Source organism: Bos grunniens, chromosome 11 (assembly GCF_055505025.1).
Source record: "Bos grunniens cultivar Pamir isolate PY7600 chromosome 11, Bosgru_T2T1.0, whole genome shotgun sequence".
Taxonomy (NCBI): domain Eukaryota; kingdom Metazoa; phylum Chordata; class Mammalia; order Artiodactyla; family Bovidae; genus Bos; species Bos grunniens.
In genome coordinates this window covers 8,824,255-8,850,610 of record NC_141175.1, presented here as the reverse complement: position 1 = coordinate 8,850,610, position 26,356 = coordinate 8,824,255, and the positions used below count along the sequence as shown (strand labels likewise).

The 26,356-nt window shown below is 54.8% G+C and overlaps 2 protein-coding genes and 1 long non-coding RNA gene across 24 annotated transcripts in view; 2 read left to right on the top strand and 1 right to left on the bottom strand.

Moving 5' to 3' along the window:
• The window catches only part of SLC27A4 (solute carrier family 27 member 4), a 14,328-nt gene extending 11,488 nt beyond the window's left edge, over positions 1-2,840 (top strand). For all 4 annotated transcript variants that reach the window (XM_086324828.1, XM_086324826.1, XM_086324829.1 and 1 more), the window contains exon 13: positions 2,024-2,840. In XM_086324828.1, the coding sequence (XP_086180954.1) occupies positions 2,024-2,181 (158 nt within the window). In that variant the 3' untranslated portion in view covers positions 2,182-2,840. The remainder of the gene's footprint in view (positions 1-2,023) is intronic.
• Positions 855-10,357, bottom strand: LOC147362463 (uncharacterized). 14 transcript variants are annotated; one of them, XR_015136255.1, is made up of 7 exons: positions 9,460-10,218; positions 7,323-8,725; positions 6,695-6,832; positions 4,826-4,934; positions 4,245-4,379; positions 3,553-3,779; positions 855-2,781 (listed from the first exon to the last, which is right to left on the bottom strand). It is a non-coding gene; the product is annotated as an uncharacterized LOC147362463 (long non-coding RNA). The 14 variants fall into 14 exon arrangements; XR_015136257.1 differs by having other exon boundaries at positions 3,553-3,694; XR_015136258.1 differs by having other exon boundaries at positions 4,245-4,292.
• On the top strand, positions 10,348-26,356 carry URM1 (ubiquitin related modifier 1). Of its 6 annotated transcripts, none has more exons than XM_086324837.1 (5): positions 10,348-10,400; positions 14,754-14,824; positions 23,056-23,137; positions 24,631-24,679; positions 25,045-26,356. In XM_086324837.1, exons 1-5 carry the CDS (start codon positions 10,366-10,368, stop codon positions 25,111-25,113), a joined length of 306 nt encoding a protein of 101 aa, XP_086180963.1. In that variant the 5' UTR covers positions 10,348-10,365; the 3' UTR covers positions 25,114-26,356. The 6 variants fall into 6 exon arrangements, with proteins under 6 accessions (XP_086180963.1, XP_086180964.1, XP_086180962.1 ...); XM_086324838.1 differs by having other exon boundaries at positions 10,348-10,614; XM_086324836.1 differs by having other exon boundaries at positions 10,348-10,662.

Sequence of the window (26,356 nt, the reverse complement as noted above, 5' to 3'; positions counted from 1 at the left end):
AGCAAGCACCCCAAGGACCAGATGGCCGCTGTGACTTCTGCATCCCGGAGGGACAGGGAGGCTGTCGGACCTTAGGCCTCAGACAGGCTTTGCTGCAGAACAGCCAGCCCCCAAGCTTACTTAGGGGTCCAGACAGGTGTCTTAGTTGCTCACAATTTGTGGGTCGGCAATTTGGGGTGATGTTCAGCTGAGCGTTCTTCTGTTGGCCCCACCTAGCATCAAATAGTGCCATCGACAGCTTCCCCAGCTATCCAGTGGTTAAGACTCCATCTTGCAGTGCAGGGGATGTGTGGGTTCACATACACAGGATTAGATCCCTGATCAGGGAACTAAGGCCCCACATGCCTTGGGGTGTGGCCAAAAAACTAATTTTTTAAAAGTTTTTAAAGAAATAGTGCCATTGGGTGTGAGGTGGCCTCCCTCATGTGGGGCTCCCAGCTGGTTGGCCCTGCAGTGGTGTCCACATACCTGTCTGCGGTGATGGTGGCATTCTCTGACCACGCTCTCCAACACGGCAGCCATCAGCCCCCAATACCTATTGAGCACTTGAAGTGCAACTAGTGTGATGGGGAAACTGAATGTTAAATTTTGTTTAAATTTACATAGCCACACGTGGCCAGTGCTTACCCACTTCAGTTCAGTTCAGTCGCTCAGTAGTGTCCAATTCTCTATAGCCCCATGGACTGCAGCACGCCAGGCCTCCCTGTGCATCACCAACTCCCAGAGTTTATTCAAACTCATGTCCTTTGAGTCGGTGATGCCATCCAACCGTCTCATCCTCTGTCATCCCCTTCTCCTCCCACGTTCAATCTTTCCCAGCATCAGGGTCTTTTCTAAGGAGTCAGTTCTTCACATCAGGTGGCCAAACTTTTTATTGGAGTTTCAGCTTCAGCATCAGTCCTTCCAATGAATATTCAGGACTGATTTCCTTTAGGATGGACTAGTTCAATCTCCTTGCAGTCCAAGGGACTCTCAAGAGTCTTCTCCAACATCACAGTTCAAAAGCATTAGTTTTTCGGTGCTCAGCTTTCTGTATAGTCCAACTCTCACATCCATACATGACTACTGGAAAAACCATAGCTTTGACTAGACAGACCTTGTCTAAGTGGCCTTTGCTGGGATGGTTCCCCTTTGTTCCACATGGCTTTCCATCCTTCAGAGGTCAGTCTGGTCTCAGGCGCCCCCAAGCGGGTAAGGATGGAAGCTTCAACACCCCTTGACTCACCCAGACCGCCCACAGTGTGGCTTCTGCCACATTCTCTGAGTCAGAGTAAGTTGTAAAACTAGTCTAAATTCAAGTAGGCGTTGAGAAAGACTCCAGCCCTTGCTGGGAGAATTGGCTGATGGACATGACAGAGGAGAAGCCAGGGCAGGAAGCTGTAGGCATTTCTGGTATCCATCATACCTGAGTTCAAATTCTTACTAGCTGTGTAACGTTGGCCCAGAGCTGTGCCTCTCTGAGCCTCAATCTTCTCGTCTGTCTAGTGGGGCTAATACCGTTGAGTGAAAGATACAGAATTTATTAAGGGGGAAAATGGTAATTGAACTATTTCAGACATGCTGAAATCTTGTGCATCTCAGAATCCATAGGATATGGTTATGCCTGGCCCCTGGGGTTGAGGTGCAGATTACCTGAGATTACTTCTGTACCTTGGGGGTGCTCAGGTTAAAACGAGCCTTCAGGGAAGGCCTGTGTCCTGCCCTCAGTCCGCTGTCACTCAAGCACGTGGCCCTGGACAAATAGCTTCCCTTCTTTGGGCCTCAGTTTCCTGTTTGCAAAGAGGGGTGGGTAACTCTGCCCCCTCCCCTTTGCCAGGGCTGCTGAGGAGCGGTGCGTACTGTAAAGGATGAAGCCTTTGCAGACCGTAAAGGGCTGTGTCCCTCCTCCCACGATTCCCCTCACCTGTGTTCCCTCCAGCCCTCCTCCCTGCCCCTCCTCAACCCAGGTGGGTGGGTTCCTGGAGCTCGGACCCCTGCCCCACACCCTCTGACCCCTCTCCCACTTGTCTTCTCCCTCCCTCAGGGACATTCAAGCTACAGAAGACAGAACTGCAGAAGGAGGGCTTTGACCCAACAGTTGTAAAAGACCAGCTGTTCTACCTGGATGCCCGGAAGGGCCGCTACGTCCCACTGGACCAAGAGGCCTACACTCGCATCCAGGCGGGCCAGGAGAAGCTGTGACTGGCCCCAAGTCCCTCTGAGGGCCAGTGGATACTGGATCTAGAGCCCCAGCTCCCACCCCGGAGGGGTCCTGGGCGAAGCCAGACCAAAGCAAGCAGAGTCTGGCACCACCCACCCTGAGGTGCCAACCCCCACCCCTCAAAACTGCCAGGGGACTCACTGCCACCTCCCTGCTCTGCCCTGAGGCTTTCTGTGAAAGCTTGAGATCCACTTTATGTCTTCGAGGCCAAGTAGGGGTCTCTGGGCCTCAGGCTGAGACTGAGACTGGGCCCAAGGGGTGATGTCTCAGGTCAGGACAAGGGGAAATAAGAGGGTCTCCAAGCACTTTGCAGAGAACAGGCAGCTTGTAAATGGGACCAGGGCAGAAGCCCCCAGACTCAGGAAGCCAGCACAGTGGGCAGGGAGGGCCGGTGATCGGGCGTTTGAAGAGGATCCAGGCCCTGGGCCCACGCGAGTGTCCCTCAGCCCTGCCAGGCAGAACGGGACCATCCTGCAGCAGGCAGCCTAGACAGGGCACCCCTCTCACCCTCTGGGTGGCTGCCTGGCTGTCCCTCAGGCAGCCTGTCTTTGCCAGTCTGTCCACATCTCCTCTTGGCCTGGCTGTGAGGGGAGAAGGGGTGTGGGGCACTCAGGGGCGAATAAACTCCACCTTGCCTCCCCGAGCCTGTGTGCACACTCACCCCAGCCTGCTGGGACCCCAGCTCGTGCCCCATTCATCCTTCCCCTATTCCTTCGTTCATTTAGACCAAGGGATATGGCAGGTAAGATGCCATGGTCCCCACGTCTCAGGTGAGGGGCAGTTCCCCCCTGAGCCCTGCAAGGTGTCACTTAGGAGCTTGTGGCCTTGGGCAAGTAAATGTCTCCTCTGTGAATCAGGAGGGTTCAGAGAGCCAAAGGGAGGCAGGCTGAGGAACGGGCCATTCAGAGCCACAGAAGGAGGAAGCCCTAGGCCAGCACAGGGTCCCAGATCCACACTCCTGCTCATGGTGTTTCTTCTGCCAGGGCTGCACTTTCCCAAGGGGTTGGGGGCTCTCAGGGGGACAGAGCAGGGTGGCCTGGCCAGCCGGGTGGAGTCTGGGAAGGCTTCCTGGAGCCATCTTCCCAGAGCTGGTGAGTCTGCAGTGCCGCTGGAGGGTCAGCTGTCCCCTGGAGCCCATCCCTGGAGTCACACCCAGGCTAGAAGTGCTCAGCCCAGTGGGAAGTGGGGGTGGGGGGTGGGGAGGGGGAAACCGTTCACCCCAAGCCAGGGCTGCAGACAGGGCACGCACCCCAGGGCTTCATCTTCACTATTTAACCCTTAGCACCATCCGTCACTTGACTGGGGTCACAGAGTGAGTACTGGGGACTGCAATGCCAGCCCCATGCTCTTACCGCTGTCTCCTTGGTGCAGAAAGCAGCTTCCATGCCATGCATGCTTGTAGAGCCAACAGTGAGCCACACCCCAGGCCAGCAGCTGACTGGGTGATAGGTGGCCAAGATAAGTCTGGGGTACCTCCTGGGGTTGGAGGGTGACCTTTGAAAGACAGTGGAGTTCTGGTGCCACTCTTGGGGGAAGTGAGGGGGCGGCAGAGCTGGAGTTGGCCCTTGGGCGGTGATACCTGGTGGGATTTGGGAGTGGCAGGCAAGGGTGCAGTGCCCAAGTAGACCAGCAGAGGGCACGTGGGTGCTGCAGAATCGGATCCAGCCCTTCGCGCTCAGGCAAGGAAAGCGGGAAGGAGGGACAGAGTCCCCACTTGACCCCCAGGCAAGGGACCCAGCCCAGAGGACTCCATGTTGGGCCTTTGATTGGGCTTCCAAGGGGCTGGATTTGACTGATGGTGAAGCTCTGTGTCTTTAACCTTCACCAATGGGAGGGCTCTCCAATGGGAAGGAGCCCCCAGGGGTGCCTGTTCCTTCCCTTTGGTTGAGCACAGTCACCAAGACCCAATATAGAGGAATGGTGGTCAAAAGCTCCTGCTCAGGCCTGCTCTCAAGTCCATTTGCCAGGCTGAGCCTCAGTGTCCTCCCCTATAAATGATGGTCTAGGTGGGCTTCCCCGGTGGCTCAATGGTTTAAGAACCCACCTGCCAATGCAGGAGACATGGGTGAGATCCGTGGGTCAGGAAGAGCCCCTGGAAAAAGAAATGGCAACCCACTCCAGTATTCTTGCCTGGGAAATCCCATGGATGGAGGAGCCTGGTGGGCTACAGTCCATGAAGCTGCAAACAGTTGGACAAGACTGAGCGACTAAACACAACAGGAATCCCTGCCCCAGGACAGCTGTGGACATGTAATGAGATTGTGCTTGCAGATCTAGCCCAGGAACTGGTGCTGTTATCTTTGAGGTACACGGTAGTGATAAGGAAAAGAGGATGTGTTTCCCGTGTTAAGATCCCAGCCTAGGCCTAAGTTTCCCACTTCCACACCAGCCCCCTTTCCCGAGCCCCTCCAAGAAGGGGTGGGGCTGGGGGGCCCCTGGGCCTCGCAGCTCCCCCGTCTGCCTCTGCTCACCCCAAACCAAGGCTGGACCACATGGTAGTAGAGTGGTGAGCCCGGCTGCCTTCCAGACCGTGGCTGAGTCATCGCCCGTGCCGGCAGCAGGTGCCTGGATACATGTTTGTGAGGTTAATTCACAAGAGTTATTGTTTACTGGGCATTTCCTGACCTTTACACGGCGCTTCGACTTCCCAGTTGGTGACAGTTGGTAAAGAATCCACTTGCTCGTGCAGGAGACACCCGAGACACAGGCTCAATCCCTGGGTCAGGAAGATCCCCTGGAGAAGGAAATGGCAACCCACTCCAGTCTTCTTTCCTGGAGACTCCCATGGACAAAGGAGCCTGGCGGTCTACACAGTTTACAAAGTACTGTGTCCACACATCTGCGGAGCAGATTCAAAAGGCCTCTGTGCCAGGGGCGGGGTTGGGGGTACACAGTGAGATCTGTCCTCGGGGAGCCCACTGTCTGGGGGCTGGGGAGAGGGGGCAGCCAGTCAGGAAGCCAAGGGCATGTGCTAAGCTGCACCCTAACCCCATGTCTTGGCCGCGGTAGGAGGTGAGGAAGTTGTGTTTCATGGCCACAGGCTTTTCAAGGAAGAGTCATTCAAGAAGAGGAGGGGGAAGAACGGCCCAGGCAGAAGGGGCAGCGAAAGGTCTGGAGGTGAAGGGCGAGCAGCGCAGGTGAAAGAAGGCCTGTGGGGCTGCAGGGGTGGGGCTGGGGAAGATTCCAGGCAGGGTATGCAAAGTGAATCCACTGCAGGCACTCCTTGCACACCTGGAGGACTGCGAGCTCTGCTAGGAAATCCTTCTGTAAGCCCAAACACACTCCTTTGACCTGCTAACAGCCACCAGGAATGGAGCGCTTCCTATGTGCTGGATGCGACACCAGGCACTTGATCATCATCATTAAATCCGTAACACAAAGCAGCTATTTTATCCCCATTCCACAGATGAGGAATCTGAGGCTCAGAGAAGCTCCATCTCTCCAGACCACAGGGCCTGTGAATAACAGCGCTGGGAGGCATCGCCCTGCCCAGTCTCAGTATTCCCATCTGCAATCTGAGCCCAGGGAGGCTGCCAGAGGCCTGCCTTGAGCATCCCCGGAGGTCCTACCGCCCTTGGACAGGCAAGTGGCTGCCTAGGCCAGTGCTGGCATATCACTTTCAATTCCTGGGAAGAAGGTTAAATACCGCCGAGGGGCCTATTGAGGCGCTGGCGGTAAGGGAAGGGGCGACCAAGCGACTTTCAAAGGAGCCTGAATGCGTGGCCAACCCCTCTGCTGGAGGAGGGGGGCCCTCGCTTCCTCCCAGCCTAATGATATTCTGGGCTCAGCCCTCGTCTTTGGCGGCAGTTTAACCCGAGCCAGGGCGGATTCCTTTCTCACTGATCTCAGCTTGACACCCAATTAGCACAAGAATGGGAGGAGGAAGCCTGTGAGAGGCGCCTCCCAGCCTCCGGGGCGCACGAGGGGAGCAGGCGGGGAGACAAAGGGCAGCGGGCAGGGGGGCGCCCGCGCCCTTGTCTCCCCCGCAGACCCCGCCTTTGTCTCCCTTCGGAGCTTCGGAAGGGATGCAGCCCAATGCCCGGCTGGCTGGCCTGCTGGAGGGACAGGAGTTGGGTCCACGCCCCTCTTCTGCCTGGGTCCCAGAGGAAGGCATTTGGGTGAGCTGAGCCCAACAGGACGCGGTGAGGGTCAGGGGTCCCGAAGGCACGACAGCCTGGGGTTAAGGGCTGACGTGGGGGTCCATGAACGAGTCATCGGTTCTGAGCCTCAGTTTTTACATTTGAAAATGGAGGCTAACAGCCCCTGCGAGGAATCAAGCAGGTCATGCGTGTGAAGCACCTGGCAGGTGCAGAGTCGGGGGTCATTACTCATTGAAAGAATACGTTAAAAAATGGTTTTTGCTATTGCTTAGGCGGTTGAGAGGGGCTTCCCTGGTACCTCAGCTGGTGAAGAATCCGCCTGCAGTGCAGGAGACCCCGGTTCGATTCCTGGGTCGGGAAGACCCTCTGCAGACGAATTCTCCAGTATTCTTACCTGGAGAATCCCCAGGGACAGAGGAGGAGCCTGGCGGGCTACAATCCATGGGGTTGCAAAGACACGACTGAGCAACTTTCACTTCACTTCTCTTCAGGAGGTTGAGGCTTCCCCAGTAGCTCAGCAGTAAAGAATCACCTGCCAAAAAAAAAAAAAAAGAATCACCTGCAAAGTGGGAGATGCAGGTTCGAGCCCTGGGTTGGGAAGATCCCCTGAAGAAGGAAATGGCACCCCACTCCAGTAAAATCCCATGGACAGAGGAGCCTAGCAGGCTACTGTCCACAGGGTCAGAAAGCATAGGACAGGACTAAGGTCACAGGAGCACAAGAGGCTGAGGGCTTCCCAGGCGGCACAAGAATTTACCTCCAGGTGGTGAAGAATCCCCCCTGCCAATTTAGGACACCCAAGAGATGGGGATTCGCTCTCTGGGTTGGGAAGATCCCCTGAAGGAGGAAATGGCAACCCACTCCAGTATTCTTGCCTAGGAAATCCCATGGATAGAGGAGCCTGGCAGGGGTCTATAGGGTCCCAAAGAGTGCACACAACAGGAGGTTGAGTTAGGTAGGCTGGAGTCGGAGGAAGCACTTGCTAAGTATGAGAGCCAGGCATTCAGAGTGGGCTGACTTACCTAGAAGTGATATGGGAAGGGTTTCCACTTCTCTGGGAAAAAGGAACACCTCTGGCCTCCCTCCCTGTCCTGTCCTCTCCTGCCACCTCCACCTCCCATAATTTCCTGGGACTCGGGCTTAGATGTGACTTCCTTTGGGAAACTTTGCCTGACCCTGGGGTTGGACTGGATCTTCTTTCATCTCCCACAGGTCCCACGTTCCCCCTTCATAACAACTGATTGCACTGTGTGGTCCATTTTCACATGTGTCTTTTCCAAAATATCAGCCCCAGGAAAGCAGGGACCCCTTGGTTTTTTTAAAAAAGTCCGCTCTTGTGTTCCCAGCACCAGCCCTGGGCCTGGCACTTAATACGTGCTCAATGAATGTTTGTCAAATGAATGAAGCTTTTCAAAAGCTCCTTAGCTCTCCCATGCCAGCTCAGCAGGCAGCAGTCTGCAGAGTTAGAAAATACTCAACTCTACAAGGCCTAACTAAAGGTGGCATCAAATCAGAGGTCTTTACCTTGTTGGGAAAGAGAAGCCAGTGAAAGACTGAGAAGGGAATTGATATGTGTTCTCTTATTCCTTCATTCATTAATTCAGCAAGCACTTACCAAACCCCTACAATGTATAAAGCTCCTTACTATGAGCTAAGGCTCTAAGGTGAATCAGGCAAGGTTTCTAGACCTCAGCCCTTGGAGGAGCCAATGAAATATCTTAGAATATATATGTGTATGTGTGTGTGTGTATGTGTGTGTGAAGTGGCTCAGTGGTAAAGAATCTGCCTGCAATGCAGGAGACCAGGGTTCAATCCCTGAGTAGGGAAGATCCCCTGGAAAAGGGAATGGCAACCCACTCCAGTATTCTTGCCTGGAGAATTCCATGGACAGAGGAGCTTGGTGGGCTACATTCCATGGGGTCACAACTGAGACACAGCTGAGCTACTAACACTTACTATACATATATATATTTGTATGACCTTAGTTCCCCAACCAGGAATTGAATCCCAGGCCCTTGGCAGCAAAAGTACTGAGTCCTAACCGCTGGATCATCAGTGAATTTCCTAGAACATTTTTACTTAAAGGGCCTTTAAGAGATCGTTTGGTCCCAAAGCCTTCTTTACAGACAGGAAACTTGAGTTTCACACAGCACAGTGAAGGTGGGTTCTTCCCATTGGCCACAGGGTTTTCTTTTTCTGATGCTTTCCTCATTTTGCCAGTGCTTTGGAACAGTGCCTGATACACTGAAGGCACTCGCAGCTGTCTGTGGAGTTGAACTGTGTAAGGAAGTCAGATCAGAAGCAGGGAGGTGGGAGGCAGGCAGGCCAGAGAAGCAGGTGCAGGTGAGAGGTGATGGTGGTGGTAGAAGAACACGTGGCTGCAAACTCAGCTTAGCATGGAGACGAACCCAAACGTGGTAACTGCCTGGATATGGGAGAGAATTAAAAACAATGCCCAAGGTTTCTTGCTTAGCTGTTTCCATGGATGGCAGTGGTATCCTTGATATGGGGAACACAGGGGAGCCTATTTTAGGAAACGAGGCACTGTGCCAAGAACTCGTTTAGTTCTGACGACAACCCTATGGGGCTGCTACTATCTTAATTTGCACAGACAAGGAAACTGAGGCACAGATGTTAAAGGATTTAACCAAAGACGCACATGGGAAGTGGTGGGACATGGATGTAAAGCTGGCAGTTGAACTCTGAGCCCTTAGCGGTGACCACATCCTTACATCCACTCTTAACCACCAGGGTACACTACCTTAAGCTACCAACTATGAGTTCAATTTTGGAAGTGTGGTTTAGCTGCCCTGGGCTTTTGTAACAGGTTCCAGTAGTCTCCCTATCTCCTTCCCTATTCCTTCCAGTTCTCACTGCAGCCAGGCAGAATGTTTTACTTATTTATTTATTTAGGCTACCCCACGTAGTATGGGGGATCTTTGTTCTCTGAACAAGGATGAAACCTGTGCCCACTCCTGCGCCCCCCTGCAGTGGTAGCACAGAATCTTAACCACTGGACCGCCAGGGAAGTCCCAGGAAGGATATTGTAAAACACAGTTCTAATAATCACACACACACACACACACACACACACACACACACACCCCAAAATCCTTCCAAGGCCTACCACTGCTTAGGATAAGAGACTGAAATTCTTACCTGGCTCACAGTCATGATTTGGCCCCTGCCTACATGTCTAGCCTCATGTCCTATCAGGCCCTCTGCTCCCCAATTTCTACCTTCTCTTGGTGCTCCAGCATGTCCTACTACCCAGAGTCTTTGCACTTTCCGTTCTCGCTGGAATGCTCCTAGCAGATTTTCTCTCCGCATATCCACCTACTTAGCTCGACTCAGGCTTTAGAGCTCAGCCCAAGTCCAGTGCAGCCCATTTTCTTTCTGAAGTTCTTATGATGCCGGATCATTGTTCAGTTTGAGATTTTACGCTTATTAGTATGTTTATTTGATTCGTTTCCCCTACGAGACTGTGAGTGCCCTAAAGACAGGAACCTTGCCGATCCTTTTCACCACCGGCATCTTTTAGCACCGACCAAAATGTCAGGTACACGGAGGACGTGCAAAAAACATCTGCTGAATGAATGAAATCTAAATCGACGGCGAAAGGGGGGTTGGATAGCGAGTCGATGGCTCAAGAGAGAGCTTATTTGGATGCCACTGATAATTCAAGACAAGTGGACGGGTTCGTCCAAGCGGTGTGCTGACAGAAGGTAATTTGGTAACTAATGCAAGATAAACCGGAACGTAGCTCACGGTCACAGCGCAAAGATGCCAGGTCTCTCCTCCGCCGAGTTGTGGCTGATGTCAGTCGCTTCCGGCCCTAGCTGTTTAAGCGCCGTCCCGAAAAGAAACAGGATGACCAACCAAAACGCCCCTTAACAGGGCCTACGGTCCTCCGGCCTCAGCTTCCGGCTCCAAATCTTCCTCCAATAGCTGAGAAGGAGAGTTTCCTCGGCCCCGCCTCTTCCGTCCGCGGCAACCGGAAACGGGGGGAGGGGGCAGTAGAGCCGGAAGTTCAGGGGAGTTTCCTGTGAGCTCGGCTTCCTCAACATGGCAGCGCCCTTGTCAGTGGAGGTGGAATTCGGGTGAGTCACAGAGCTGGGGCGCCGTGGGGATGGATTGAAGTCGTCGGGCCCGGAACTCCCCTCCCTCTGCCTTGGGGCCTGTCACCACCGAATCGCCGAGGCCCCCGGCAACTTCCCTGAGCTACGCCATCCGCCTGGGAGAGCTTGAGGTTCGGTCTCCCTGGGCGACGAGGCCGTATGTCCGGGAATAGATGCGCATACCCGGGGGTTGTAGGTATGCTTCTGGCACTCCTCCATGCCTGCGCCCTACGGGACTCAAAAGGTGTGACTTGTTAGCAGGCCTTCCGGCCTTGTTTGCCAGCTCCATTTTGGAGCGGGCCCGTGTGTCTGGCATTTGAGCTCCTAGGACCGAGACAGACCAACCTTTCCGAAGATTTGAGGGTGTTAAACCTGAACCCTTTCCGGTACATTTAGTAAACTTACTGAGTGCCTTCTGCAGGTCTTAAGTCAGGTGGGGATATGGGGCTAGGTAGCACAGTAGTGGAGACTAACCCTGACAGTACAGGGTTAGTGCGTGTACATGTGCGTGTACTTACTCACTCAATCGTGTCCGACCCTTTGGGACCACATAGACTGCAGCCCGCCAGACTCGTCTGTCCATGGGATTTTCCAGGCAAGAATACTGGACTGGGTTGCCACGTCCTTCTCAAGGCGATCTTCCTGACCCAGGGATCGAACCTGACTCTTGGGTCTCCTGCATTGGCAGGTAGATTCTTTACCTCTCTGCCACTACAGAATGCTCCAGATAAAAAGTGCAGGATGGGGGAACACACGCTTAATTACCAAAGAAACACAGACCAAGGAGGAAATCTCAAGGCATTCTCTTCTACCTCTTACAGAAGTTTTTTCATGTGATTTCAGAGCTGGGGGGGAAAAAAAAGTGCAAAGCTTAGAGAGAAGGCAGAGAAACAGATCTTAAGAGATGGACGGTATAATTTCTAGACTCAGGTGGAAAAGCTGGGACTAGATTTGTCTGTGTGTGAAGATAAACAACCCAAGGCTTATGTGAAAGGGAAAGTCTGGGATGGAAATCGGAAACCTCTGCCTATAAATGCCTTTCCTTCTATTGGATGCCCCCAGTTTCTTTCATGGATTCCCTTCATTGCATAGTCCATTCACCAGTCATTTATTGAGTGCTTACCATGTGCCAGGCATCGAGCCAGGCACAGAGGGTACAAAGATAAATAGAACTTTGTCCATGCCCTCCAGTGTTCAGCGTTGCTGTTCCTTACAAGGGGTAGTCTCATGAATGTTAACTGCATTTTAATTGATGATATTGTCTGGCACCATGGATCCAATTAGAACTGTGCTAGTCTGGCCACCTGACTATTTTACTTTATTGACCCTTTGCCCAGCTATATCCCCCATAGCCTGCAGGTTCCAGGAGGTCCCTGCTGTTTTGACAGGCCTCAGCAGAGCTGAAGGCAGAGAAGCTACAGATTACCAGTGTTGAGGCTTATCTACAGTTGGCTTGGGCTTTCCAGGTGGCTCAGTGGTAAAGAATCCGCCTGTGAAGTTTCGATCCCTGGGTCAGGAAGATCCCTTGGAGAAGGAAATGGCAACCCACTCCAGAATTTCTTGCCTGGGAAATCCCATGGACATAGGAGCCTGGCGGGCTATGGTCTATGGGGTCGGAAAGTGTCAGACACGACTTAGTGACTAACCCACCACCACCACCCACTGCCGATTTACCTTTCATGTTCACTGAGTCAGATGTGGCATTTGTCTTCAGAAATGCCTTCTGTCTGCCAGGTCCTGTGCTGGCAGCAGTGGGGAAGTCATATGAGGAAGACACGGTCCTTGCCCTCCAGGGCTTACAGACTTGCTGGAGTTCCTGTTTTCTGGCTCCACCATCTCGGTCTCCCTTACCCCAAGAGCAATAGTGAACACCAGCAAGGCAAGACGTGTTCCCACCACCCACTGCCACAGGGTCCCATGAGAACTGCAGCTTCTTGGGAAGCAGTAATGCCCAACATATAGACTAAACCCAGAGTCCTTCTCTCTTTGTCTCTGTCAGTGCCTGTTTCTCCCCTTGGCCTTTCTTTAACTTTCTGTCTCTTAGCCCACTTCCTTCACCCTTTACCCTGAACTTAAGTAGATTTGCAGAGAAACTGGTTTGCCCATCAGGCTCTCCCTTTTGTCCCTGAGTGCCACCCTGATCCTTGAAGATTCCAAAGGGTTGGGCCTTTGCCTCTTTCCTGTGAGCCGCCGTGGCCCCGCAGCCCCACTGGTTCTCGTAGACACCCTGGAAGGCCGCTTTCCTTTCTCCCGCCTATCACTGACCGGGTCTGCCATCCTCGTCCTGCCAGAGCCATTTCTCAGGTCACAGAGGATGCAGTGTAGGTGGTACAGATGTGTGTGGTGTCACTGCAGCCCACATAGGAGAGTCCCACTTCCTTTTCCCTTTTTCTCCTCCTTGAGTCCAGGAGGTATTGGCAAAGGAAGGGAATGCCATTAGGGTGAGAGAAGAAGTGGGGAAATGGGCATGTTCACTCATTTCAGCAAATATTTCTTGAGTGTTCGCTGTGTACCAGGCCCTGTTTTAGGCAGAACTTGCATCCCCATAGGTAGAGGAGAAATGAACAAAAGTAAAATATATCAGATAAAAAGATGAAGGTAAACTTCAAAAAGTGAAGACCATTTGAAGAGTGTCTGTACCACTCACTGGTACCAACAGACACCTCCCACCAAGAGCTGGGAAGTGGAGGAAAGATGAGGTATCTTGGGTTGTGATGCCTTAATTGCGTTTGAGTCGCAAATCCTGTAGGACCTACGAGAGTTTGGCTTTGGTTTTCTTCTGGGACCAAATTGGTCCCCTTCTTGCCTCCCTGAGTCACTTCAGAGGCTGGGAGTGCACCTTCCTACCCTCCAAGTGTTCTGACCACAGAAATGCCAGCCCCTCCCTTGGGCTCTGGCAAACCCAGCAGTGACAGGTCAGTCGCTGAGCCAGACTGGTTCTTTATCCTCTTGTGAAGGGAAAACAGCACTGGCCTTTGCGCCTGGCACCACCAGGTTTGGCCAATCTGGGTTGTTTGCTTGGGTGCCAGCGCTTCCAGTTCCCACTCCTCTGACCCCCCAACTCCTGTCTCCCCTTGCTTGTCGCCCTCCCCCACCCCAGCTGCTGCATGTGCCAGCCCCTACCCAAGAGAGAGTGGGGCTCTTGGAAGGGGATAAATGGAGGCTCTGTATGGGCTTGCAGCTGAAATGGCCCTGCGCGCAGCCACAGATGGGCCTCCTCTCCCCCTCCACATTTCTGCATCAACAAAGCGTGACCTTGTTTGGATGACAGTCGCCCCATGTTTCCCCCATGACAATGCGTGCCTTGCCTTTGCCTCCCAGTGGACCGTCTCAGGACACCTCTGTTCTCCGGCACTGGGGAAGGGTGGTGGGGTGGGAGTCATCGCACCCGTCTCAAGTCTGTTAAGGCTTCCCAGTTAAGGTCCACGTGAGGTCTGAGACCAGACGCTGGGGGAGGAGCAGCGTGGCGCTGGGAGAGCCCGAGTGTCCGCACCAGGAGTCTGGCACCTGCACTTGGCGGAGCCTCTCTGCTGGCCCAGGCTTCCCTTTGCCAGGTGTTGGGACCCAGAAGTGAGCCAGATTCTGCCCTCAAGGGGCTTCCTGACCTTCTGGGGAGTCAGTTGTTCCTGCCAAAAACCAGTTAGAATTCAAATCCTAGTTCAGCCACTGCCTATCTGGCCTTGGACAAGTCACTTAACTTCTCCTGGCCCCAACTTGCTTCTCTGTTGGTCAGAGTTAATAATATCTGCCTCCCTCCTTCCTTCCCCAGGATTCCATGAAGGTGAAATGAGACGACGAATGTTTTTGTAAAGGGCAAGCTTATTGCTAAGTCCAGTGGGGGTCTCTCACTCTCTAGCACTTTGGTTTGCCCACCAGGCCAGCAGCAGGGGTGGGGACAAGGCACAGGCAGGGGAATTTCAAAGTGTCACCTGGCCCTAGGAAAATACGCAGGGTCTCCAGTGTGCTGTGAGGTAGCTCCTCAACATGTTTGCAGATGGAAAGATTGAGGCTTGAGAAGATGCCATCCCGTGCCTAGGGTCTCGCCAGTCAGGCCCGGGTGGGGCCTGGTCTCCACCTCAGGGCCTGTGCTCTGCCCCTGTATACTAAGCTACCTCTTGATTCAGAGAAGTCAAAGCAGAGTCTGAAAATTTGGGTACTTAAATGTTAATAAACATTATTTCTGTCCTGCTTTACCACATCAAGAAGCCACATTTGAGAATTGATGGCTGATACCCAAGGTGTTCCTGAACGTTGGTCTCTGAATTTCCTGGGCATCTGGTGCCAGCCTCCTCAGTTTTCGGTCTCTGAGGCTCTTTCTCTGGCCCTCCTTTGCAGAGGCGGTGCGGAGCTCCTGTTCGATGGTGTGAAGAAGCATCAAGTCACCTTGCCTGGACAGGAGGAACCCTGTGAGTACGGGTTCTCTGAGCACCATTGAGCAGCAGCTGCTCCACAGGTCACTCAGCCTGGTCAAGTGAGAGTGGGTAGGATTTCCCGGGCCGTGGGGAGGAAGGGAGAGAGATCACTGGTTGTCTCCTCCATACTTTCCAGAGTCAGCCAGCTTTGTAGGGAAGAGATGGCATCGCTGCGTCCTTCCAAGCACAGGTTCTGTATTCAGGCTTGAGTTTGAATCCCCTTAGCACCTTCGGCTGGTCACCTCACCTTTCTGAGCTTCCGCGTTCTTATCTGTGAAAGGGGGAGATGGTAATCCAGGTAACCCAGTCAGGGTTGCTAAAAGGTGTCAGCCAGCCGTACCAGGCATCTCTGCCATCACTGGATGGCTGCAGAGGGATGTCCTCACAAAGGAGATAACCTTTGTCAAGAATGGAACAATGCAGATGGACTTAAATGAATTTCAATGAGGAGAAAAGTGTCTAGCCAAGGAGGTTGGAGGGGAGAGGTTAACTAAGGGAGACAGAGGGTTTTTTCCATTGGTTCATTCAGATACCTGTTTGTCTTTTCTTTAGCAAACACACCCTGAGCACCTCCCATGCCGCAGACTATGTACCAGGCACTGGCAGACAGACCCTGCCTTCAGACTGGGGAAAGGGGGGAGGAGGATTTCCAGAGGTCCAGCTGGCTAAATAGCAGCATAGCCCAGAGGCAGGGGCTGGACACTGCCACTGTGGAGGGGCTTTGCAGCCCTAGCAATGGATCTTAGCAAGAGCAGAACATTCAGGAGTGGGAGCCCATCTCACCTTGGGCTGAGATACTTCTGGGAAGAAGAGGAAGTCTGTTGTATGGGGAGCGAGGGGAATGAGGTTCCTGGAGGTGGGCAGTAGAGAAAGTCAAGTGAGGTTTGACAGGATTCTTCTGGAACTGGACATGCATCTGCCAGGTATCAGTTATTGCCCAGATTCACCCACTACCAAGGCTGTCTCTGACCCTCCCTTGGGGTTGAAGGGCAGTGGCATAGGGCGGGTCTCTCTGCCACCTTCAGAGGCTAGGGTACAGGGCGCTACCCCCTGGAGCTGGGTGTGGGCATGAGGCTGAGGTTAAACGTCAGGACTGTGGAATTGTGTCCCTGATGGGGGAAGATCCAAGATGATGTAGGTGATGGTTTCTTAGTTTGACAGATGGCTCTGCAACCTTGGGAGGAAACAAGGGGCTGTCAGAAGCCTCTCAAAGATGCAGCCTTAAAGACTTATCCAGGACCTTATTAAAACATCACAAGTTAGGGTTTGTTTCCCCCTGCTTTTGCTCCGCATGAAGGTGCCCACGTTTAATAATTCCAGTCCTTTTCATTCATTCATTGACTGAACGCTCACCAAGTGTCGGTCGTGGAAGAAAGTACTTTATTCTTTCCTGAGGTTGGCACCCGTGTTTTTGAACATGCACACACGTTTTCCTTTGTGCCAGGCTTCCCAGCTGGCGTGGTGGTAAAGAATCTGCCTGCCAGTGCAGGAGATGCAAGGTATGTGGGTTCAATCCCTGGGTCAGGGATGCCCTGGAGTAGGAAATGACAACCCACTCCAGTATTCTTGCCCGGAAAATTTTGTAGACAGAGGAGCCTGGACAGTCCAGGGGTTCACAAAGAGTTGGACACAACTAAGCGCACGCATACACTCTCTCACACGCGCGTGCGCGCACACACACACACACATACACGTGTTTTCCTTTGTGCCAACTTGATCTTAAGCAGAACTGATATGGTTCTTACGCTAATGGAGCTAACAGAGGAACGGAAATGGAGCCAGGCAGTGAAGAAGTAAAGGCACAGATGTATAACAGCACGAGTGGTCATCACTGGCATCAGAACAAAAGGGTGCTTTGAGTGAGACACCAGGGTGGCAAGGGAGGCCTCTTTAGAGCAGTGTCTTTGAGGGGATTCCCTGGTGCCCTAGTGGTTAGGAATCGGAACATTCAGTGCCACGGCCCAGGTTCAGTCCCTGGTCCAGGAACTGAGATCCCGCATGCTGCACGGCACTAAAAGAGAGAGAGGGAGAGAAGACTTTGAGGCAAAAGCCCTGAGGAACCGGAGGAAGCCAACCTAACAAATTGGAGGGAGAGCAGAGGTGCGTGGGGCCCATTCCAAGTAGAGAGGACGGCACTTGTGAAGCCCCCAGGCAGAAGGCCTTGTGGTGGTCAAGGACCTGAGGGAAGGCCAGTGTCCTCGGCACAGGCTGAGTTTGACAGGGTAGGCAGAACCCCAGTGTGTGGTACAAGTGGTTGTCACAGATTCTTAGGTGGTAACTATCATTACTTCCACTTTAAAAAGTGGAACCTCCCCCCCAAAAAAAGTGGAAACCCAAACTCAGAGATGTCCAAGGTCTTACCCTCGACCATGTGCTTATGTCATTGGCAGAGCTGGGGTTGAAGCCGATGCTAGGGTCACCCCATCCTGCAGGGTGCCACTATCCCATCACCATTTATCCCAAGAGCTTCCCCGAATCACATCACATCTCAGACCTGCAGGATATTCTCCAGTTTTCACACTTTGATGCCTCCAACAGCTACTGATCTCAGTTTTCATAATGACCCTGGTAGATATTATCTATCGACAAGGAAACCAAACTTCATAGAGAGAGAGTGACCTGTCCAGAGTTACTCAAGCAGGGAAGCTGGCTGAGGCCCAGGTTTGTTTTTATTTTTATGTTTTGGCCATACTGCATGGCATGTGGAATCCTAGTTCCTCAACCGAGGGTCAAACCCAAGGCCCCTCCATTGGAAACATGGAGTCTTAAACCAGCGGACCACCAGGGAAGTCCCTAAGACCCAGGTTTTGGGTCCCTCATCCACTGCCTCGGGGGCAGGTAGGGGCTCTCCTCCCCTCTCTGGGATGAAATAAAGGAAGCAGGGGAGGCTAGCGGAAGTGGCCCATGTGCTTAGTTCTGGGCCCTTGGCCATGGGTCTCTACCTCTGGCTCCCACTTGGGCCCTGCTGTGCGCAGAGGCGTGGGTCACATCACAGCGGCAGAGCTGGTTGGCAGCTGCCAGGCCTCACCCTGGCACACAGAGCCCAACAGGAGGGCAGGGGCCTGGTGCCACGGGGAGAGCCTCACTCCTCCCCGAGCCCATGCCCAGATCTGCCTTCTGGCAGCCTTCCCAGCCCAGGGGCTGCCACTTGGCCAAGCAGGTCTTGGAGACTCCAGCAGAGAAAACAGCGGCCATAAGATTATGGATTGTGACAAGTCTCACAAACAAGGGGACTCCAGGGCCCTGGGTCCTGGGCCAGTGGAGAGCTTCCAACCCGGCCAACTTGGAATGAGAGGCTGGGAAAGGCCAAAGAGGGTGAGATGGCGAGACAGGCACCCTGGCAGCATGCGCTGGCAAATTAGTTATTTCTGCAGGCCTCTTATCCCACCTGTAAAGCGGGAGGTTGGACTCGATTTAGTCTGTCTTGAGCTCATTATTGGGCTTCCCAGGTGGCTCATTGATAAAAAATCTGCCCGCCAGTGCAGGAGACGTGGGTTCAGTCCCTGGCTTGGGAAGATCCCCTGGAGAAGGAAATGGCACCCTACTCCAGTATTCTTACCGGGAAATCCCGTGGACAGAGGAGGCTGGCAGGCTGCCGTCCACAGGGTCACAGAGTCGGACACAACTGAGTGCGAGCGCGCACGAGTCGGTTATCAGTTTGACACCTGCAGTTTGGAAAAGTTGCTTCCAGATCTAAGCACATGGTTCTGCGAAGCAGGGTGCATTGATCCAGTGAGCGGCTGCCTGTGCAGGGAGGTGAGGATTCTTAACAGCCAGCTCCACAGAACAGGCCTTGAGTGGCTGAGTTTAGGAGGCACCCACTGGCTTTGGGGCCTGGCAACTGGGAGCTGGTTTTTAATGCATCAAGGATTCTTTCAACTCAAGGCTCGAAGACCAGGCTTGGTCAGGGGCCTGGGGCAAATCCCGAACCTTGATGGTCCCAGCATGGGCCTTACCTGCCCTGGTCCCAGGAGGAGACTCCGCCTCACCTTTCCCTGCTTCTCAGCCCTGCCTTTGTATTAAAGGGAGGCTGGCGCGGGAGGCAGGGGTGGCTTGGGAGCTCCCAGGCGCTTTAAACTGCTTAGCATGCATTTCACAGCCTCTCTGGGGCCAGCTGTTCCTTTCTCCGCTCTGGGGCCTGTTTGCTGATCCCCTCCCCACCACCCTCCTCTCCCCCTCACCCCTCCCAGTCCCTGTGCAAAATTGCTTTTGAAAAGATCCACTTTCTGCTTAATTAAACAATGAGGAGCGTCCCCTCGCACATCTGTAAACCTCCTTCTGAGGCCAGTTTAGCCCACAAACTGCTCCATTCTTACCTCCATTCACTTGTAAATAGACCCTCTGATGTTCCCTCTACCCTCTCTTCTCTTCTCCCCCCATCCCAGCTCTTTCTACTCCCCTTTCAGCTGAGGCCTGGGGTGGACTCCCAGAGTCCTGTCCTGGAGCCTGGTGGACTTGGTGGGGACCAGAGCAGCTTAACCTGGGGGAGAGAAGACATAGGGGACCGGCTCTCCCGAGTCTGCACCGTTGGCGTGGTGGTCCCCGGGCCCAGCTAGGCTCTGTGGGTGGGAGGGACCGGAAGCCGGATTTCGGGCTGGGAGAAAATCTCCCCTTGGATGCCTGCAAGAAGAGGTTGGATGAGGGTCGGCTGTGAGACATCAGATGAGACCGGAAGTTCTATTGACACCACTGGGAGTGGGGGGCGCCACAGTGGGTGGTCGTTGTCCCCAGACAAGGACAAATCCACTGGGGCATGGGATTCTGGTGGGAGCCTCTGTAGGTCTAAGAGGGGTGTGCATGGTGCCCTTTCCCAGCGGCCTTTAGGGGAAGGTTCTGGCAGCCCCCGGGATAAGGAATCCTGAATCACTGACATTCGTCTTGTCTGTTTGACACCATGCTAGGCCTGCCGCTGGCATCAAGACCTGGGTTATTATCCCTCCCTTGTCCAAGGATGGCGCTGAGACTTAGGCGAAGTGACTTCTACCCAGGGCCGCCTAGCACACACCCCAGGGCCTTCCAGCTCCAGAACCCAGACTCATAAGCACTCCGCCATGAGAGCAGCAGCCCCGTCCCATCGCTTGCTCTTCCTGCAGTGAGCAGGCCAGGTCCCGAGGCCTCCTGCACAGGAAACCCGACATGGGGTTGTGCTCATCTCCCTGCCCTGGTGCCGCGTGCCCTCAGCGTATGAGTCCTTCCACTGGGGCTGTCCAGGGAGCCTCTGAGGAGTCTAAACATCTAAAGGGGGCAGCAAGGGAAACTGAAGGGTTCTTCCTCTGGCTGACGGAAGAATTACAGCATGGCCATGCCAGGCATAGTGCCAAGAGCTTTCCATGGATCATCTTATTTGAGCCTCAAAACACCCCTCAGCGGCATTTTTACCATTGCCATTTTACAAAGAAGGAAGCTGAAGAGAGCTCCTTACCCAAGGTCGTTTAACTAGGAAATGACACAGTCAAACTCAGACCCACGTGCTCAGTAAACGTGTCCAGGGCGTTTTGTGTGTGAGGTTCTGTGCTGTGTGCTAGGGCTCAGGCTCCCAAGGAGGGGGCCCTCTTCCCCAGCAGCCCCTCTTCAAGGCCCCTGCATGCCCTGCGCAGTCCAGCCAAGGCTGCCTCCCTGGCTGCATCTCGTGCTGACCTTCCGGCCTTCTCAGTTCTATCACCTTGAACCTGCCAATTCCAGCCTGCCTCAGGTCTTCCCATATGTTCTTCCTTCTGCCTAGCTTGCTCCCCCCATCCCACCCAACTCATCCTTGGGGCCGCAGCTTCAATGTGAACACCCTCAGAAAAACTCGTTCTGCTCCCACACAAAGGAGAGCGCATTTGTCACGACTAATGAAGTACCGTCCACCTCCCCTGCCAGACTGTGGCTCCACACGGGCAGGCTCTGTGTCCGCTTGTTCTCCGCCATCTCCGTGGCACCTGGCACATAGTAGCTGCTCAGTAAATATTTGTCTCCCGAGCGATTTCCTGAGATCGCCGGAGAGCAGCCAACATGGGAAGCCACGGAAGGCAGGAGGACACAGAGAGGGAAGGTGACAGTGAGGTTCCCAGAGCCATCCCCAAGCCACCACCAGCCCCTGACTCTGCTTAACCCTTCCTCCTCCCCTGGGCGCCTTTGGAAGCCGACCATCTGGCTTGGAGGCTATTTGCATATTGTCTGGGCCTCAGCAAGCCTAGCAAGATGTCCCTGGGGGTGTGTTTCAGGCCAGGCCAAGTGGCCCTTGCTGCCTGCGAAGGGAGTCGGGAGTTCCACCTCTCCCCACCCCCAAATCCAGGCATGGGGGAACAATACGGATGGTGATGCCGTGGCCTCACCATGGTAACAGGCTATCAAGAATGTGAGCCGGCCTGGGGGGTGCAGAGGAGGGAGGGGATGACCTCAGCAAAGAGGAGCGTCATGATAAATGAGCCAGCACCCGCAGCAGACGCCCCCCGGCCCAGCCCTCAGGGACACCATGACGCTGCCGTCACTGGGATGACCCCGACATGACCATTAGTCCTCCCCGCCGCCCCCAGCCTACGAGAGCAGAGCACAGGTCCTTCCTTAGAGGGAGCCAGGGCGGTGACCCAGGGAGTCCTGGTTCAGAACAGGCCAGCGGGGGCTGTGGAGGTGCAGCTGGTGGCCCTCAGGCCAGGCCCTGCCCAGGCCCTCTGAGCACCACGCACACAGTCAGAGCCCCACCCGCGGGGGCTGGCTGACGGATGTGTCAGACCCCGGCAGCTCTATCGAGCGGCCACAAGATGTATGGGCTGGCGGCCTACCAGACAGTGCCAAGATGGAGGCCATGGGGAAACCTCTGAAACCCAGGCCTCGGGGAGGAACCCAGCCAGGAGTCGAAATGGACTACAGCTACTTGGAGGCAACACACCCCGTCCCTGCCCGCTCCAGGGACCCTGAGGATTCCAGTCGGCTTTGTTTAAAAGCAGGAATTAAAATGGAAAGGCGCAGTCTTAGCCCGTGGCCACTGCCCATGGCCCTGTGCTCTGCTGGCAGACGATCCAGGGGAGCTGGCACAGAGCAGAGTGAGCCAGGCCATCCAGGGTGTAGCCTGCCTGCCTCCTGAGGGGGTGGCAGGCAGGCCCGTAAGAGTGCCTTAAAACCCTGCCCAAGGCTGGTGCTGTGGGTGACACGCGCTGGGCCTACCCTGGGGAGAGCCGGGCCCCTTCCTGACCCGAAGCCTTTTCCTGGCCTGCATGCTAGGAGTCTGCCTCCAGTCAGGGAAACCAAGGCAGTTCGTGGGCCCTTCTCCAGCTTAGCCCCTGAGCTTTGTCTTGGCATGGGCCCAGGACAGCAGTCCCCTCTGAGACTTTGACTCAGGAGGGGCATGGCTAACCTCCAGCCCCCTGCTGGCTTCCCAGAGACTAGTTGTCCTCTCAGGGAGAGAAGAGTCCTGCAGCCTCGGGGATGCTCTGCTTGAGGAGTGGATCATTGAGAGCCATAGCCTTCGAAGGGGTGATAGTGTGCGTGACGTGGGACCTGACCCCCGGAAAAGGAGAGGTGGCCCTGGGGACATGTGGCCTCTAGCCTCCAGATGAGGTGCAGAGCTTGGTGGCTGCCCCAGAATCACACAGAGGCAGGTCTCAGTGTCCAGCCGAGCAGGAGAGGCTGTGGTGACCCTTAGCCTCTCGCTTCCTCCTGGTAGCCGCCCCTGGCCTAGAGGGCTCTGCAAAGTGGGGAGCAGAGGGACTGTGACTTGTCAGCATCTCTGGCTGGTGAAGGGTCCTTCTCCTTCTGCCAGAGGAAATTAACTGATGTTATCGGCTCAGCAGTTGTTTTTCTTCCCTCACAAAGGGAAATATATGCAGACCTTCCCAGAGCAAAGCTGAATGCTCCCCATCTGGGACTGGCTGGGGAGATAGAGGTGGAGGGGCTCTCTGAGAAGCCTGCCCCTGGCAGTGTCAGACAATCTCCTAGGCCTCGTGAGTGGACGTCTGTGTCTGCCCTTTCAGACGTGACTCTTCCGACCACTATCCACCTTGAGTCCCCGTTACCTCTTCTTACAGCTTTCAGCAAGGCCAGGTGCCACTGCCTCTGAGAAGACCTCTCTGGTCTCTCCAAGTCCATTTCCTCACCTTGGAAACCACAAGTCCAGGCGCCATGGCAGCCAGGTCTAAAAGAGGCCCTCTGAGCCCCAAGTACATGTCCTCCTGCTCCGGGCAGGGCCCTCAGGGCCAGAAGCACTTGAATTTGACGTTAGTTTTGTTCTGTGCCTTCCTCTGCAGGGGATATCCGCAGCCTCCTTGTCTGGATCAAGAAGAATTTGCTAAAAGAGCGGCCAGAGCTGTTCATCCAAGGAGACAGTGTGTGAGTCCCTTTCTCCCCTTCCCCAAGGAGGGCGGGCTGAGGGAAGGAGGTCTGAAGCCCTGGTTCAGACTCCGCCTCCTCCAGGCCTTCTCCCCTTGATCCTCTTCTTAGCCCTCCAAGGAAGGGCTGCTGCTGCCCAACTCTGTGGAAGTTTATTTCAGTTTCTTGTTACTACATTGGACTGTTGGGTTTTTTTTTTCCCCCAAAAGTCCAGGTCAGGAGATTGGTAAATTTACCAAAAAAAAACACACAAAAACTTAGATCCTGCCTTCTGGATACCACAAACTTGCCAAAGAACCTTGCTCAAGTGACTTCCCTTCTCTGGGCTCAACTGTTCTCTCTGTACAGGCAGCACTGAGAAAAGATGATCCCCAAGGTCTCTCTCATCCTCTGACAGCCTGGGACAGACAGTGCCCTCCCAGTGATGGAAATGTTCTCTCTCTGTGCTATCCAGTGTGGTGGCTGCTAGGCGTTGAGGATATTGAAACCTCGAAACGTTGGTAGTGTGACTGAGGAACCAAGTGTTCTGTTTACTTGAATGTAATTTAAACTGAAGTGTGCCTCATAGATTCCGGGCCGTACAACACAGGTCTCGGGTTACAGGGGTCACTGCACGCATGTGCACGCGCATGCACGTTTGTGCTCACTTGAGGACACCCCTCGCCTGGCCCAAAGCTTCTGTGTCTGTCTCAGGCCCAGCTCAGCCTCCTGGGAAAGGATCCAGGTTCCGTGTGCCAAGAAGTCACTTTACCCTTACAACAGGGCCATCCTCATACGTCACAGAAGTGGGCAGGGCACCTGTGGCACTTGTTCCTCTGCGGAAGCATAGGTTCACCAGCAGGCCCTGAGGGCTCAGGCTGCCATCCGGCCTGGAGCCCAGGTCGTGGTCCAGCAGCTGTGGCGGCCACCCCCAAGGACAGCAGTGCTCTTTGGGTCCTTGCCAGCAGGAACCAGGTTAAGTAAGGTGCCTGTCCAGATGTCGGCCTACCCTGCCTTACTCCAGGGAGGGTGGCTCTCAGGCTGTCAGGGGCTCGGGGGCCACTGGCAGACTTCCCTGATTCAGAGCAGCCAAGACGGCCTCCTCCCCAGGATGCACATGCGGGAGGCCTGGGACAGTGAACTTAGACCCCTGGAAGGATAGGCTGCTGCCAGTGGTTCCCTGGCAGCTCCCACGTGACATCCCACTTCATCTTCCCCGGGGAGCTTGTGAGGAAGACACTTAGGATTTACCCTATTTTCAGATGAAGAAACTGATGCTCAGCGAAGCAATGCCCCAGATCTGGGAGGTGGCAGTGGAGTTCTCACGTGTGTTCCATCTGGCCCTCAGACTGGCCTGTCACCTCCTCTCCCTGGGCGTTCTCTGATGGAACCCCCCAGAGCAAAGGCGCCCCTCCACCCCTTAGACTCTGCAGCCCAAACATCTAAGCTTCTGCCCCTGCTCTTGCCAGCTCCTGCCATTCACACCCCGCTACTCACCACCATCTTTCCCACAGGCGGCCAGGGATTCTGGTGCTGGTTAACAATGCCGACTGGGAACTGCTGGTCAGTACCTCGGGGAGCAGCCCTCCCTCGACCCCTCCCCAACCCACCGCTGTGGTAGGAAAGCCTTGGACCTTGCATCAGGCCCAGAGTGGCGGGGTCACCCTCTGTCCAAACCTGGTGTCCAGACGGCGGCTCCTCAAGCTTCCCACCCTGAGTGAGGAAGGCGTGGGTTGCTGGGGAAGTGGCGAGCTGCCCTCCATCCTGGAGGTTTGCTAGTTAGCGGATAGGGTACCCACTTCTTTCTGGTAGATTCTGTCTCCCCCTCTCAAAGCAGCTAGCCCCCATGCCCCACTTCCCCTCTCAACACCCTGGGGAGAAACTGGAAAAGTGCCCTTGACGGTCTTCTTATTTCTCTTCTGGACCAGGGTGAGCTGGACTACCAGCTTCAGGACCAAGACAGCGTTCTCTTCATCTCCACGCTGCACGGCGGCTAAGGGCCCCTCTCCGTGCCTGGACCCCCTTGGGGTCAGGAGAACAGAAGAATCAGACAATCCCCTGGGGCCCTACTTCCAGATCTTCCTGTCCCCCTTGGCTGCTTTCTTCCCTCCTCTGTCCCTTGAGCTCCCTCCAGGCAGGGAAAAGAGGCCAGGTGCTAAAAATGAGCCTTTCTCGGGCACGTGAGCAGGGGAAGGCAGCCGCCCGAGCCGGGCACTCCTCCTCCCAGCAGCTGAGGTGGGGGAGGGTACCCCTCCGCGTGGCCGGAGTGGAGGGGGTCTGTGCGGCCAGGTGACCCAGCTGCTGTCCCTCCTGTGTCTCCCTGAGTGACTGCTGACAAGGCACTGCCGCTCCTGGGCTGCGGTGCCTTCCTGGGGAAGAGGAATGAACCTCACTAGCTGATGGCAGACCCCTCCCCTCTCAAAGACAGGAGGAGCCTTCGCCTCAGTTTCCCCATGTGGACAGCAGAGGGCTCTGCCTGTCCCCCATTGATATCATTATGGAAACCCCAGCTGGGGTCCCCTATTCAGCGCCGACTGCCCCCCACGCACACACACAGCAGCTGCTCCTCCAACCACACCCCTCCTCCTGCTTCCCCACCCACAGCCCTTGACCCTGGCCAGCCTCCCCCAACATAGGCCACCAGATGGGCTCCTGAGACCCTCCCCCCCACACACGGCAAAAGGCTGCCTGTGTGCAGCTCATTCCACTGGGGATGGAGAGCGGGAGGGTGTATGCTAGACCTTGGACTGGCAAATAGAGGCCTGGGGTGGGGGGTCAATGTGTCTCAGTTTCCTCCCTAACGACAATGGAATTTTTATAATATCTGAAAACTGAGGGGACTTTCCTGGTGGCTCAGACAGTAAAGAATCCACCTGCAATGCAGGAAATGTGGGTTCGATCCCTGGGTCTGGAAGATCCCCTGGAGAAGGAAATGGCAACCCTCTCCAGTACTCTTGCCTGGAGAATCCCTTGGACAGAGGAGCCTGGTGAGCTACAGTCCATGGGGTCGCAATAGTCGGATACGACTGAGCGACTGACACACACACACACAATTGAGATATTTGATGGTGCAAGGGCACACTTTCTCTACTCTCCCATCTCCTGCAGGAAGCAGGATGGGGCAGGCAGCACCTGGGAGGCAGGGTGACTCCCCCACCCCCATCCCTTCTGGAAGTCTAGGGGCCTCAATGCCTGCAACAGCTGGCCTTGGGCAAATAAAAAACTAAGTTGTTTACTGGC